Raw genomic sequence first — 12,181 nt, 5'->3', positions numbered from 1 at the left:
TTTTTTTTTGTATTTTCTTTTATCCACTATGGGAACAAAGAAGAAAAAAGAAAGAAAAATAAAACATCCCCAGTTAGCAGTTCTTAACCTTTTTTTGATTTGTGGATCATACATCCCTTTGGCAGTCATCCGTCCATGAAAGGGGTTCATGGACCTCTTCTCAGAATGATATTTTTAAATGCATAAAATAAAACATACAAGATTCCAAAGGAGACCAATTATGTAGAAATATAGTTACCAAAAAAATCTTTTTTTAAACTCATGGATCTCAGCATAACCCTTTCCCTAGCATTTTAGAATTGTAAATTTAGAGCTGGGAGGGACCTCAGTCCAACCGCCTCACTTTACAAATGAGATAATATTTGTAAAAGCACCTAGCAAAGTTCCCGGCACAAAGCAGTGGCTAAGTAAATACTTATTCTCTTCCCCTTTCCCCCTACATAGGAGACAACTGAGGCCCAGAGAGGTAAAGTAACTTGCCCAAAGTCACACAGGTAATAATTAGCAAAAATGGGCTTTGAATCCACATTCTGGGAGAAGCTGATTTCCCAGAGCCCTTAGGGAAAGTTTTTAAAGGAGAGCCTGGATTCTGTGACAACTTTCAGAAGCTTAAAGGAAAAAACGAGGGCCTATGGGAAACCATGTACTTCCTTTCCATGTTTAAAGGTTTGGGGGACAATGAACTAAAGGTGGTGTCTGTGGGTTCCCCTGCTCTGAGGATGTCAGAGCAGTGGGGAGGGTCCCACCTTGGGCTAGGCTCTGTGATTACAAAAGACCTTATCCTACAACCAGTAGGGTCACTGAGATAAGCCAGGAGCAGTGAAGGGTACTTGTACCTACCCTTGCTGAGAGAGAAGAGGGCAGAGCAGTGACCTGAATGCTTGGACACTGTGCTCAGTTAACTAATATCTTGCAGATGGCCCTGGCCAGCTCCACAACAATTTAGGGCAACATTTATTAGGTGCCTATTATGTGCAAGGCACCGTGCTAGGCACTTGGAATACAACACCACAAATGAAATAGTCCCTGCTCTCACAACTTACATTCTACCTCCTCCCTACCCACTAAGGGAGTGAGTGGTATAGAAAGAGTCATACGTTCAACCAGGACCTGACTGACATGTTTTCTATGGAAAACATGAGATTTTAAGTTAAGTTTAAAGTTGGAAGAGGGAGAGATGGGGACCTTCCCATTGCCAATTCCCAAAGCTTCACCACAGGCTTCCTTATTCTTCTGATTCCATGCCTCCAAAACCATATACTTTTCTGTGGACTCCATCATTCTAGAACTTAGGAATCTCCTAAGCCCAGCCAGCTAACAGAAAGTTACACACATACTCACGTGCCATCAATTTTTTCCACTCCATGGAAGAAGTTGATGCTGTCCGATGTGTTCCTCAGATTGAAGCACTTCTCATCGATAAACTGTGCAGAATTTTTATCAGCTAAGTCTCTCTCCACTGCATGTTGGGCATCTCGGTTATCCCTGGGGAAAATAAAGATCATCTCACAAAGGCCCTCTCACAGCCAGCCCTAGGCAAAAGGATGAAGTCTCTGGTTTGTCTTCCATCTCCCCTACTAGCTTCACTTCTCCACTATAGCATCTCCCTACCATTCATCATGTACACTATTATTTCACCTATCTGTTAGAACCTACTCTCAGTTAGTCATTCTTTTTCTTGCTAAGGTGTAAATGACTGATAAGAGTTTAAACTGCTCCTCCTCCAAGTGATATTTCCATTTCAATAGGAGACAATCCATCAAATGGAAGGAATGAGTTTCTAATGGCAGAATTTTGATTATCAGGATCAAGATAATAAGAAAAAATAGTGGATGGAGGAGACCTTGGGTGCCCCTGATCGAGGTCATTCCTGAAAGAATCCTTTTGCCCAATTTATCCCTGAAACTATGGAGGATGTGAAGTCTTCGTCATTATAGAATTAATTCTTCAGTAATACCCTTAACATTGTCCAGTCTATTTGAGAGAAGGAAGAAAAGGGAAATTCATCTAGACACCTCCAACACTTCTATTAGCCAGTCATTCCTGACCTCTTCTCTTTGCTCAAGAGAAGATGAAGAATGACCTTAACCAACTTCCCACTCTCAGTCCCAGACTGACGGCAGATGCGAACCAGAAAACACATTCTGGGGTCCTGCTGACCAGGGGAAATCCAAATTTAACTCTCCTACAATCACAAACTGAACTTTCCGCTCCATTGGAAGAAGGGAGGGAATGTCAACCTCTGGTAGGGACACTTCCCCATCCAGATGGGAGGCCCCAGGATTTGCTGAAAATACCTCCAAAGTTCCCACTCTCTTCCATGTGCCAACGGCTAGAAGGCAGCAGTGCTTCCCACACTGAGGATGAGGAAAGACGGCATTCTGTTTCCTTAATTGGACTCTGGTTCTGCACTAATTAAGTTCCCCCAAGATAGCATAATGTTCTCTGAAAGTAAGACATAATCACTTGACAATAACAACCTTCTTTTGACACATGGGCTTTCACCTAAGAATTTAAATTGCTTTAGTTCAGGGGGATCTTCCTCAGATTTTTAACCCACCCCTGTCTCCCAAGGAACTGTCTTTCTGATACTTGGATCATATTTAGAATCAGAAGGGACCTTAGAGTTCAGGACTCCTCATTCTCCACCCCTCCCCAATATTTCACACCAAACCATGTGATCTAGAACCAAAGGAACCTTAAGGATCACCTCATCCAACACACATGTTTTACAGTTGAGGAAACTGAGCCTCAGAGAGGTTAAGTAACTGACCCAGGGTCATAGAAATGTTAACAGACAGGTTTTGAACCCAGGTCCATTTACTCCAAAATCCAGGGCATTTTCCAGTCTTTCATTCTTCCTCTCTTGGGTGGTCCACTCTCATCTTTCCCCCTGACCTCCAGAAGCCCATTCCACAAGCTGGTTAGCTTCCTAGATCCAAGTTGGAGTAATTGAATTAAATATTATGCGGACTGCCTGTCCTTTCCTGGCTACTCTCTCCCCCTGCTGTCTGTCTCCAATTTCCAGCAGATAGATGCTTGTGCAAAATCAACACACAGAAATGAAATCAGAAGCACTGTAATTTGGGTGATGCAGGCCTTTATGCTTTTGAGGGGCTCTCATAGTCATGGAGGTAATAGGCAAAGTGGAAAGGGATTGGCACTACTAGCTGGTGCTAAGAAAACATTTTTCCTAAGGTTTATAAGCTGAGGTATAATACAGTAGTAATGCTACTTCCACAAACTAGTCATAATCAGCCATGTTTGAACTTAGAGCAAGGGGTTGAAGTTTGTGCTATTTGTGTGCATGGGGATGGAGGGAGGGGTTCAGGTGGAGGTTAGAGGGTAACTACCGACCACTGCTGATGTGTCAGCTGTTACTAGGGCTGAGTCAATTTGGGGAGCAGCCTCCAAGGAGAGGAAACATCTAAAGCTTTCTATTTTATCTAATTAGTCTTGCTTAGTAGGTGCTAAATTCAATTGTTTCTACATCTGTTGAAGTATGGCAAAGTAGCCTCTAAAGTTTAGCACCCTGAGGTCCTAATCACCTACCCCTAGTGACTCCTCTGCCTTAAGCCACACACAAGGAAGTCTCTTATAGTCTGGCATGTCAGTATAATCAGTCTATACCCCACCTGCTCAGCCAACAAAGTGAATATCATTGTCCTTCCTATATCTCATCCGAGGCTGCATATGGCACCTTTGTGACTTCCTTTCTCCTGTGAAATTGCTTGCCATGGTCATTCTAATCTGCTTTGACCTAAATCCAAATGTTGGAGTAAGGAAAAAGTGGTAGAGGAAACATGGTGCAATTGGACCTGAATCTTAACCCTGTTTTCCAGGGATGAGACTGGCTTTGGGACTAGGGCACTAGGAGACCATGTCCTTTTAAAGATTCCAGGTCTTTTGGTAATATTTGTCCTACCTGCCACCCCTGGTATGCCCCAATTAAACAAAAACAACGTGTAGGCCCAGTGGATTGATAGCTATGCCTTCTGAGTACAGAAATTGCTGGCCTCGTGTTAAATAACTATTTCTGGTGAAATAGTTAAATGTCAACTGCCCACTATGAAGAATGGGGCCAGGCTACTTCACTGAGTATGAGCCATGGGCCTACAGCAACTGTAGCAGCAGGGACCTGTAAAGCTTGATTCTCACTTTAATTATGTCATGAGTAGCTTCCTAACTTGTCACGGTTACATAATCATCTGAGCATCAGAGAACAAAAAGGTGACTTCTGTTTTCAGACTCCTGACTCCAGGCCTCTACCGACTACCGCTTGGCACCATTCCAGTGAATCCTCCCAGAAATCACGGGTTTCATAATACTCCATTTTGCCATGTCTGCAGAGTTATAATTCATATATACTGTCCAAAGAGTAAAAGATCACTGCAGACTCTTCTCCTTTATTCCTTTCTCTCTTTATAAAAATAATAATAATTAGATAATCATCAAAATAACAAATTAAAGGGGGTGGGGTAGGGGAAAGAAACGGTGTCATTTATGCCAGTTTTGTCCAACCTCAGGAAATTATATTAACCAGAAAACAGAAAAGGAAAGCAGGGAAAGGAAAAAAAAAAGCAAATACTCACCGCAGCTGAACATCACATCTCTCTGCCAGTTTTTTCATTTGATGTTGACAACATTTTAGCAAATCAACCTCCTGCAATGCAACATGTCTGCCAGTCAAAAGGGGAGCAATTCTCAGAAACTGACTATCCTCTTGCCCAGTCTAGCCTCAAACGCCCCTTTCACTGAGCTGCTTGGAGGTGCAACTTGAGAGAGGGAGCAGAGAACATTGGCATCCAAAATCCACTTTTATTTCCTTTAGTGGGCAGCAAAGGGAAGCTTGTTAACAACAAAGTAATTAGATGATGTGGGCCTGATGAATTTATGGAAACCCATTTGATCTATTCCCCTTTCAAATGGATGGAAAAATGGACCTACCCACAAGCCAAATGAAATTCCTGCAAAAAACCTGAAAATAGACCTGTCAAAAAAAAAATGAAGTGACTAGAGGAAACTCTATCTTGTTGGTTTTTCACTTTAGTACATTTCTGGATTTGCATATTTTTCTGTGTTTTATAAGAACAATTTCTTTGGAGATATACAAAGTTTTCTATAAATCTACCAGTGACCATGGCGGGAGATAGAGCAAGATGATCCTTTATATTTACAAAGAGACCTCTTTCATTTACATGAACTCATTTGCTCCTATGATTGCCCCATGAGATGGGCAAAGAAGAAATACTTATTTCCATTTTACAGAAGAGGAAACTTGAGGCCCAGACAGGTTTGGTGACTTGTCCGATGTCCCTTGGCAAGACAATAGCTGAACTGAGACTAAAACCCAATCTCCTGACTCCCGGTCTGGTGTTCTCCTATAAAATGCTCTCTGTATTCTGATAGGAGCCCAGTAAAGTGAAAGGAATTCTGGACTCAGGAGTCAGGAGCCAGGGCAGCTAGGTGGCACAGTGGATAAAGCACGGGCCCTGGAGTCAGGAGGAGCTGAGTTCAAATCCGGTCTCAGACCAGACACTTGACACTTACTAGCAGTGTGACCCTGGGCAAGTCACTTAACCCCATTGCCTAGCAAAAAAAAAAAAAAAAGGAGTCAGGAGCCATGAGCTCTGATGCTTATTGGCTGTGGGACCCTGGGCAAGTCTCTCAATAGTAGTGGTAATGACAGCAATCATAACTAACATGTATATATGGGCAGCTAGGTGGCACAGCACTGGGCCTGGAGTCAGGAAGACCTGAGTTCAAATCTGACTTCATATACTAAGTAGCTGTGCAACCCTGGACAAGTCACTTACCCTAGTTTGCCTCAGTTTCCTCATCTGTATAATGAGCTGGAAAAGGAAATGGCAAACCAATATCTTTACCAAGAAAACCCCAAATGAGGTCATGAAGAGTCAGATATGACTCAACAACAAACAACAGTTATATAGCCCTTAAAAACTTGCAAAGCACTTTACCTAGTGTATATCATAGCACTTGATTTTCCCAACCACCCTGAGATGTAGGTGCAATTATTATCCTCATTTTTGTTTTTAATTTAATATTTTATTTTTCCCAATTACATGTAAAAACTTCATTTTTAAAGATGAAGAAACTGAGGCTCAGAGAGGTTCAGAGACTTGCTCAGGATCACATAGCTAGTAATCATCTAAAGTCTTCTTTACCCTCTCTTTGCCTTGGTTTCCTCATCCATAAAATTAGGTCCATAGTACACTACCCCACAAGTTTACTCTGAAGACAGCACTTTGTGAATCTTAAAAGCATTGTAAAAACACGAGCCTCATTATGACTGTTTTCTTTTTTTCTGTTTTATTTTCATGGGTGAGAAAACAGAAGTTAGTCCTGTGACTCCCAATCCAGTATTCTTTTTATCCAATCTCATGTACTGCTGATGAGAAAACTGAGGCCCTGAGAGGCAAAGCAGTTTTCCAAAAGTCACACAGCTAGTTGGTTGTACCTTGACATCTCAGAGCCAGATGTCCTGGTTAGCAATCTAGTGTTTCGTTTTGTTTTGTTTTACCATATAACACAGTCACAGATATGCAGTCTGATTGACCTTCTTAAGCCTTTCTAAAGCTAGGCATATCCTGGGGAGAAACACAATGCCTTTATTCCTGGAGAACTGCTCAGAATTTTCTTTTCGCAAATATCTGTCTGATTTATTCCTGCCTTCTCCTATAACCCTTCAGCTGCACATAACCAAGCAAGATAGACCTATCTTAGGAAACTGCATCGCCCAGCCCCAGGTATTCTGAGTTGCCTGTCACCCCATACGTAATCTTGTGGGGAGGATGAATGGACAGATGAGACTTCATACCTGGATAAGGTTTTTTTCAACATTGTCATGGACTAAATCAACACCTATCCGCTTTTCACGATGGTACAAGCATTCAAGGGCCACCTGCAAAGAAGGAAGAGGGAGAGATAAGAAGTGTGTTCTTTCTCTGGCTATATTTGGATCACTGTGCATGGGGATGACTCACATCTACCTGTGCTGGAATCTGTTCTTTTTACTTAGAAAGTTGTCCTTTGAGTTTGGGGTTTGTACCTTTGGTTTCATTGGGTTTTATAACTGTGCCTTTGGATTTCAACACTACCTTTCCTCCTCACTTTGAAGCTGTGGCCTTGTCACCCAATCTGACTCTTTTGAATATAACATATAAACATATTCTTGGGGCATTTGAAAACCTTCTCTTTATCCAGATCCTTTCCACCCTTCAAAGCCCAACTCATATTCTACCTCTTTCAGGAAGTGCTCTTTGACAACCATCTCAGCTAACATGGACACCTCCCTCTACTAAACTGTTTCGCTCAGTGTTTCCATTTCCATTTGACACTTACCAAATATGAACAATAGCTCTTCTGTTATTAACTTTCATTGTATATCTTTTATTCCCAATGAGCTTGCAGATTCCTTGAGGGCAAGGACTGTATCTTATACTTCTTTGCATCCTTCATAGGGTTGGGTACCATTTTGGTCCCATGACTCCAATACAGGCATACTCAGTGGAATAGGAAAGGACTCATGAAAGTATTGTCATGGGTTCAGTTGTCCCTGACATTTTGACTTGAGGCATGATTACCCAGCCCTTTGGAATACTCAGTGCCTAATAATACTTCAGATAGCTTACAAAACAGTCCCGTCTGCAAAAACTTCCCAGGGTCACAAACACAACTCTGGGGCACCATGGTCATAGGCCCACAGGAAAAGTTACCCAGCAAAACAGGCTCCCCACGGGCACATAATCTTACCATATTGAGGCATTACCTGTTGATCTTATTCTTCCTCCTGTCAAGACAATTGATTCTATGACTGTAGTATAAAGTCAATCAATCAATAAACATTTGGTAAGAACCCATTATGTGCTGAGAATACAAAGAAAAAATCAAAGAGTTCCTGCTTTTGAAGAACTTATATGCTATTGGGGGAAGCACAATGTGCATATATAGATATATACAAACCACAGAAAAAATAGATACTTATAGATAGATAAAAAGTACATAGATAACTTGGGGGAGAGGCACTCACATCTAGGAGGATCTGGAAGGTTTTCATGTAGAAAGTGACACATAAGTTGAGCCTTGAAGTGGTCTAGAGATTTTATGATATGGTGGTAAAGAGGAAGTACATCCCAGGGATGGGGTGACAGCCCATAAAAGACAGAAGGTAGAGTGATTTATATGACGAACAATAAGAAAGCTAGTTTGGCTGGGTTGTAGAATGCATGAAAGGGAATAATGTGTGATAAGTCTGAAAAGGTGACTGGACTGATGGTAATGTCCTCAATGAAAATAGGGAAGGGTGTGAATTAGGGTGGGGGAGAGAAGATAACGAGTTCTGTTTTGGACTTGGTGAATTTGAGATGTCAGTTTGACATCCACTTGTTGTTGTCAAATTGGCAAATGGCCACCTGTTCCCGAGAGCAGCAGAGCCATCTTAGGATCATAGATTTACGGCTAGAAGAGACCTTAGAAGCCATCCAGTTCAACCTCCTCTATTACATCTAAGGAAACTGAGACCCAAACAGATGAAGTGACTTGCTCAAAGTCAATGGTATTAAGTAATAGAGGCAGGATTGCTAACTAGAATTCCCGTCTTTCCCTTTCCTTGCCCCCCCCAACTTTAAAATTAATTAAGTCTGACCACACAACTTCTCAAGAGAAAATGGAGTGACTAAGCTCTGTGACTATTATCTCCCATTGAGAGACCCTGGTTTACCACTATTTTCTAATCTCATCCTGCCCCCTTTTGCTTCTATTCATTTCAATAAATCCTTAGCCTGGAATGCACTCCTTCATCTCTTCCTTTGCAAATTTATTAGCTTCCTTCAAGGCTTAGCTTAGGTGCTGGGTCTTCTGAAAAGGCTTCTCTGGTCCCCCAGTGACAATATTCTCTCCCTTTGGTCCATAAACTTCTCCCAGAGCATTTTGTGTGCCAATCTCTTTTGTCCTTGTCACACACTATAGAGTCATATAGAGCTTTCAAGCTCTAAGGCACCTCAAAGGCCATTTAATCTAACCCCTTCATTTTCCAGATAAGAAAACTGAAGCTCCAGGAATTTAAGTGACTTGCCCAAGGTCACAAAGCCTCAGGCAGGATTTGAATCTAGCTCCTCTTACTCCAGATACAGGATTCTTTCCACCGTATCATGCTGTCACTCCATCTTACTTATTTTGTACATGTTCTATCCCCCCAGTAGAAGGTGAGCTCATTGACGGGAGGGGCTACCTCATTTTTGTTTGTATCCCCAGCACCTAGTACAATGGCCTCGCTCATCCTGGCTGAATTAAATTCACATCCCTACAGTAGCCGTGTCATGAAGGAGTTCAAACACAGAACCATGAAATGCATGAACTGAATGGAACATCAGAGATCAACCAACAGGCATGCTTAGCCTAAAGTCTGCCAACTTGCTTTTTTGTAATGTATTTTTTGATAACTGTATTTCAATAGAATTGGTTTCCTTTAATCATGTTTGAATTTTATTTTATGAATTTACAAACATCATTTTGAGAAAAGGTTCATAGGTTTTACTAGACTGCCAAAGGAATCCATGGCATACCAAAAACTTCAGAAGCCCTGCTTTAGTTGAATCCTGGACAAAGAATGAATACTCTTTTCAGTGTGTCCAATGAGAGGAGTGATGAGAGAGAGTGTGTGGTGGGAGGCAGGGAAGGAAGTTGGAAGTGGTTGTGGAGAAACCTTGCCCTTTGAGGAGCAGTCTGATACACTGGTATTTTTCTGATAGGCTGTCTCTCTTGCCTACAGAATAACACATTTCCAGAACATCTCAAAGATGGGATAAGGCAGCTGTGGACCCTAAGGAAAGTGAAAAAACTATTCCCCCAATGTGTGACCAAGACTTGAGTCTTGTAACACGTGATGATTTCTCACAAAACACACACCTTAATGCCATGGCACACTTAAGAACGTGTACATTTATTAAAAATAACTTTTAAAAAGTGTTCCTTATTGCTCCCTCCCCAAACCTCTGCATGTCATGCCATAGGCAGCTAACTCAATTGGTCACCCTTAGTCTAAGCCCCATGCCTTGGGCTTCCCAAAGGAGGAGATGGTCAGAAGCAGTGTAACCAGGCACTTGGAAAGCCTTAAAGGTTCCTCCCAGGCAATCTTCACAACACTATGCCTGGCATTAAGGTCACATGGTCCTCTCAGCAATGTTTGCTTGGACACAAATTGCTGCACAGAGGAGGCAGACAACAGTAGGCTTCTTAATGAGAAGATGGAGGTGTTCATTAAGCCTTAGAAGGCCTGACAGGGATCAGCTCTGTACGGTAGGTTTAAATGGAGGCCTGCCAACCTCCCACTGGCTTTGAAGTTGCCAAACTAAAGATATAGTTCCGAAAATAATTAGCCACCAAGTTACACTCAGCAAACTGCTGACATGTGCTCCTCCATGGAGAGAAACCCTGCTTTCAGTCAGAGCTCATTTAAGCCTCAGCAAAACTTTTATTATGATCATGTGTCTCTCTACCAATACCAGAATAATAACTAGGATTTTTTTAAAGTAACAGAAGACTAAAAGGGGTGCGGGGTGGCAGCAGGGCATTTTTAAAAGTGAAGCAGGCAAGAATAATGGTTTTGAAAGAATAACTACTGATTGGTTCACTTACCTGTGATGTCACAAAGACTATGAGAAGATAGATATTAGTGATACAACTGCACCATTCAGGTGAAGGTTTTGAAGTGGAGAGACAATAAGGGATGATGGTACAAAGGATTGTAGGAAGAGTGTGGATGGCTCAACTCAAACTTCGATCCCATCAACCACTCAGACACACTTCTCAAACACCCAACTTCACACGTGGAATTAGACAGCTAGCTATGTGAATTCTCTTTTGAGATGTTCAGTTCACTTTGGAAGAGGTAGGAATTTCAAAGAACAGTGCTGGATTAGCAGTTTGAGGAAATTAGACAGAATGTAAACTCCTGGAGGGCAGGCACCATTTCATTTTTAGCTAGCTCCTGGTACATAGTAAGCACTCAATAAATGTTTCCTGGTTTGAACTGAATTGTATATATGAAAAGGTCAGCCTAGGGTACTGATTATTTCATAACATTCTCTACTGTCTTTTCAAAGCTCTTCTATCTCTGTCATACCAAGACAGCAACTAAGTTGACTCAGAAAGCTACCAGCTATCATTGGATATAAAGGAAAAATGCCCTATTTTATGAATGTTTGGCATAGTCTGGTCACCTTCACACACTTCCATGTACTCACCTGCAGTGGACTTTCTAGCTCATCAGCTGCACACTCTAGCCGTCTCTTGGCAGTGTCCAGTGCATGGCTCTCAGTTAATAGCCTGTCTAGTTCATAGGTCAGCTCTGATTTCCAGAAGCCAATGTCAGATAGCCTCTGGCCCAGGTTTCTGTAGGTGCCCTCCTGCATCTGTCGGGTTAGCTGGTCTTTGTCCTGCATCAGTCTCACAGAGTCAGCTGTCAACCTGTTTGCCCAGTGCCGGGAGGTTTCAGCTCCCCGGATCTGGGCCATGTTTGACTGGTCCCAGTCATGGCGGCTATACCGGGAGAACAGGGCAGTGCGCAGGGCAGGCAGGATAGTGGGAGGCCTCAAGGGGTTCCGGCCTATGGATCCCTCATCTGGACAGCTCTGGAGGGAGGAGACTTTATAAAATAAGCTAGGCCGCCATGAGTTAAGGTATCGGTATCCTGGCAGATAGTAAGGTTGGAAACTCTCCTGGGTGACAGTCACAGGAGGCAACTCAGACAAAGCACAAGCGTTTTTTGAGCCGCAGTAACTGGCAGTCTGAGTCGTTCCAAGAAACTCCATCTTCTTCCATCAGCTCCACTCAACCAAACTCTGCAGAAGTCACAGGCATTTGGAATTATTGTGTTTGGTTCCATAAGCTAAGGGTTTTTTCTATTGTAGGAGCTATGACTCAGAGCTGTTGTCATAAAGCCCTAGTGAAGGTGCTTTATCCTCCTCATTCATTGAGCTTTCAGTAAGTATCCCCACTTAAGAACAAGATAGACTAGACCTTTCAAGCCATTTTATTTGGTCAATAAGCATTTTTTAAAAATAAATTTTTTATTGATAGCTTCTGTTTCTTTATCCCAAATATCTCTCTTCCTCCTCCTCCCAGAGAGCTATCTTATATAACAAATAGTATTTTTTAGAGA

The 12,181-nt window shown here is 42.2% G+C and overlaps 1 protein-coding gene across 1 annotated transcript in view; it reads right to left on the bottom strand.

Annotated features, from left to right (window-relative positions):
- The window catches only part of TEKT5 (tektin 5), a 64,777-nt gene extending 52,946 nt beyond the window's left edge, over positions 1-11,831 (bottom strand). The window contains exons 1-4 of the mRNA XM_027839723.1: positions 11,265-11,831; positions 6,839-6,922; positions 4,593-4,663; positions 1,342-1,485 (exon numbers count right to left, since the gene is read on the bottom strand). Coding sequence (XP_027695524.1) covers positions 1,342-1,485; positions 4,593-4,663; positions 6,839-6,922; positions 11,265-11,831 — 866 coding nt within the window. The remainder of the gene's footprint in view (positions 1-1,341; positions 1,486-4,592; positions 4,664-6,838; positions 6,923-11,264) is intronic.
- Between the last annotated feature and the right edge of the window lie 350 nt (positions 11,832-12,181).

Source organism: Vombatus ursinus, unplaced genomic scaffold (genome assembly GCF_900497805.2).
Source record: "Vombatus ursinus unplaced genomic scaffold, bare-nosed wombat genome assembly UNPS02014832.1, whole genome shotgun sequence".
Taxonomy (NCBI): Eukaryota; Metazoa; Chordata; class Mammalia; order Diprotodontia; family Vombatidae; genus Vombatus; species Vombatus ursinus.
The sequence above is the reverse complement of the archived record's forward strand: the minus strand, read 5'-3'. Positions and strand labels throughout refer to the sequence as shown.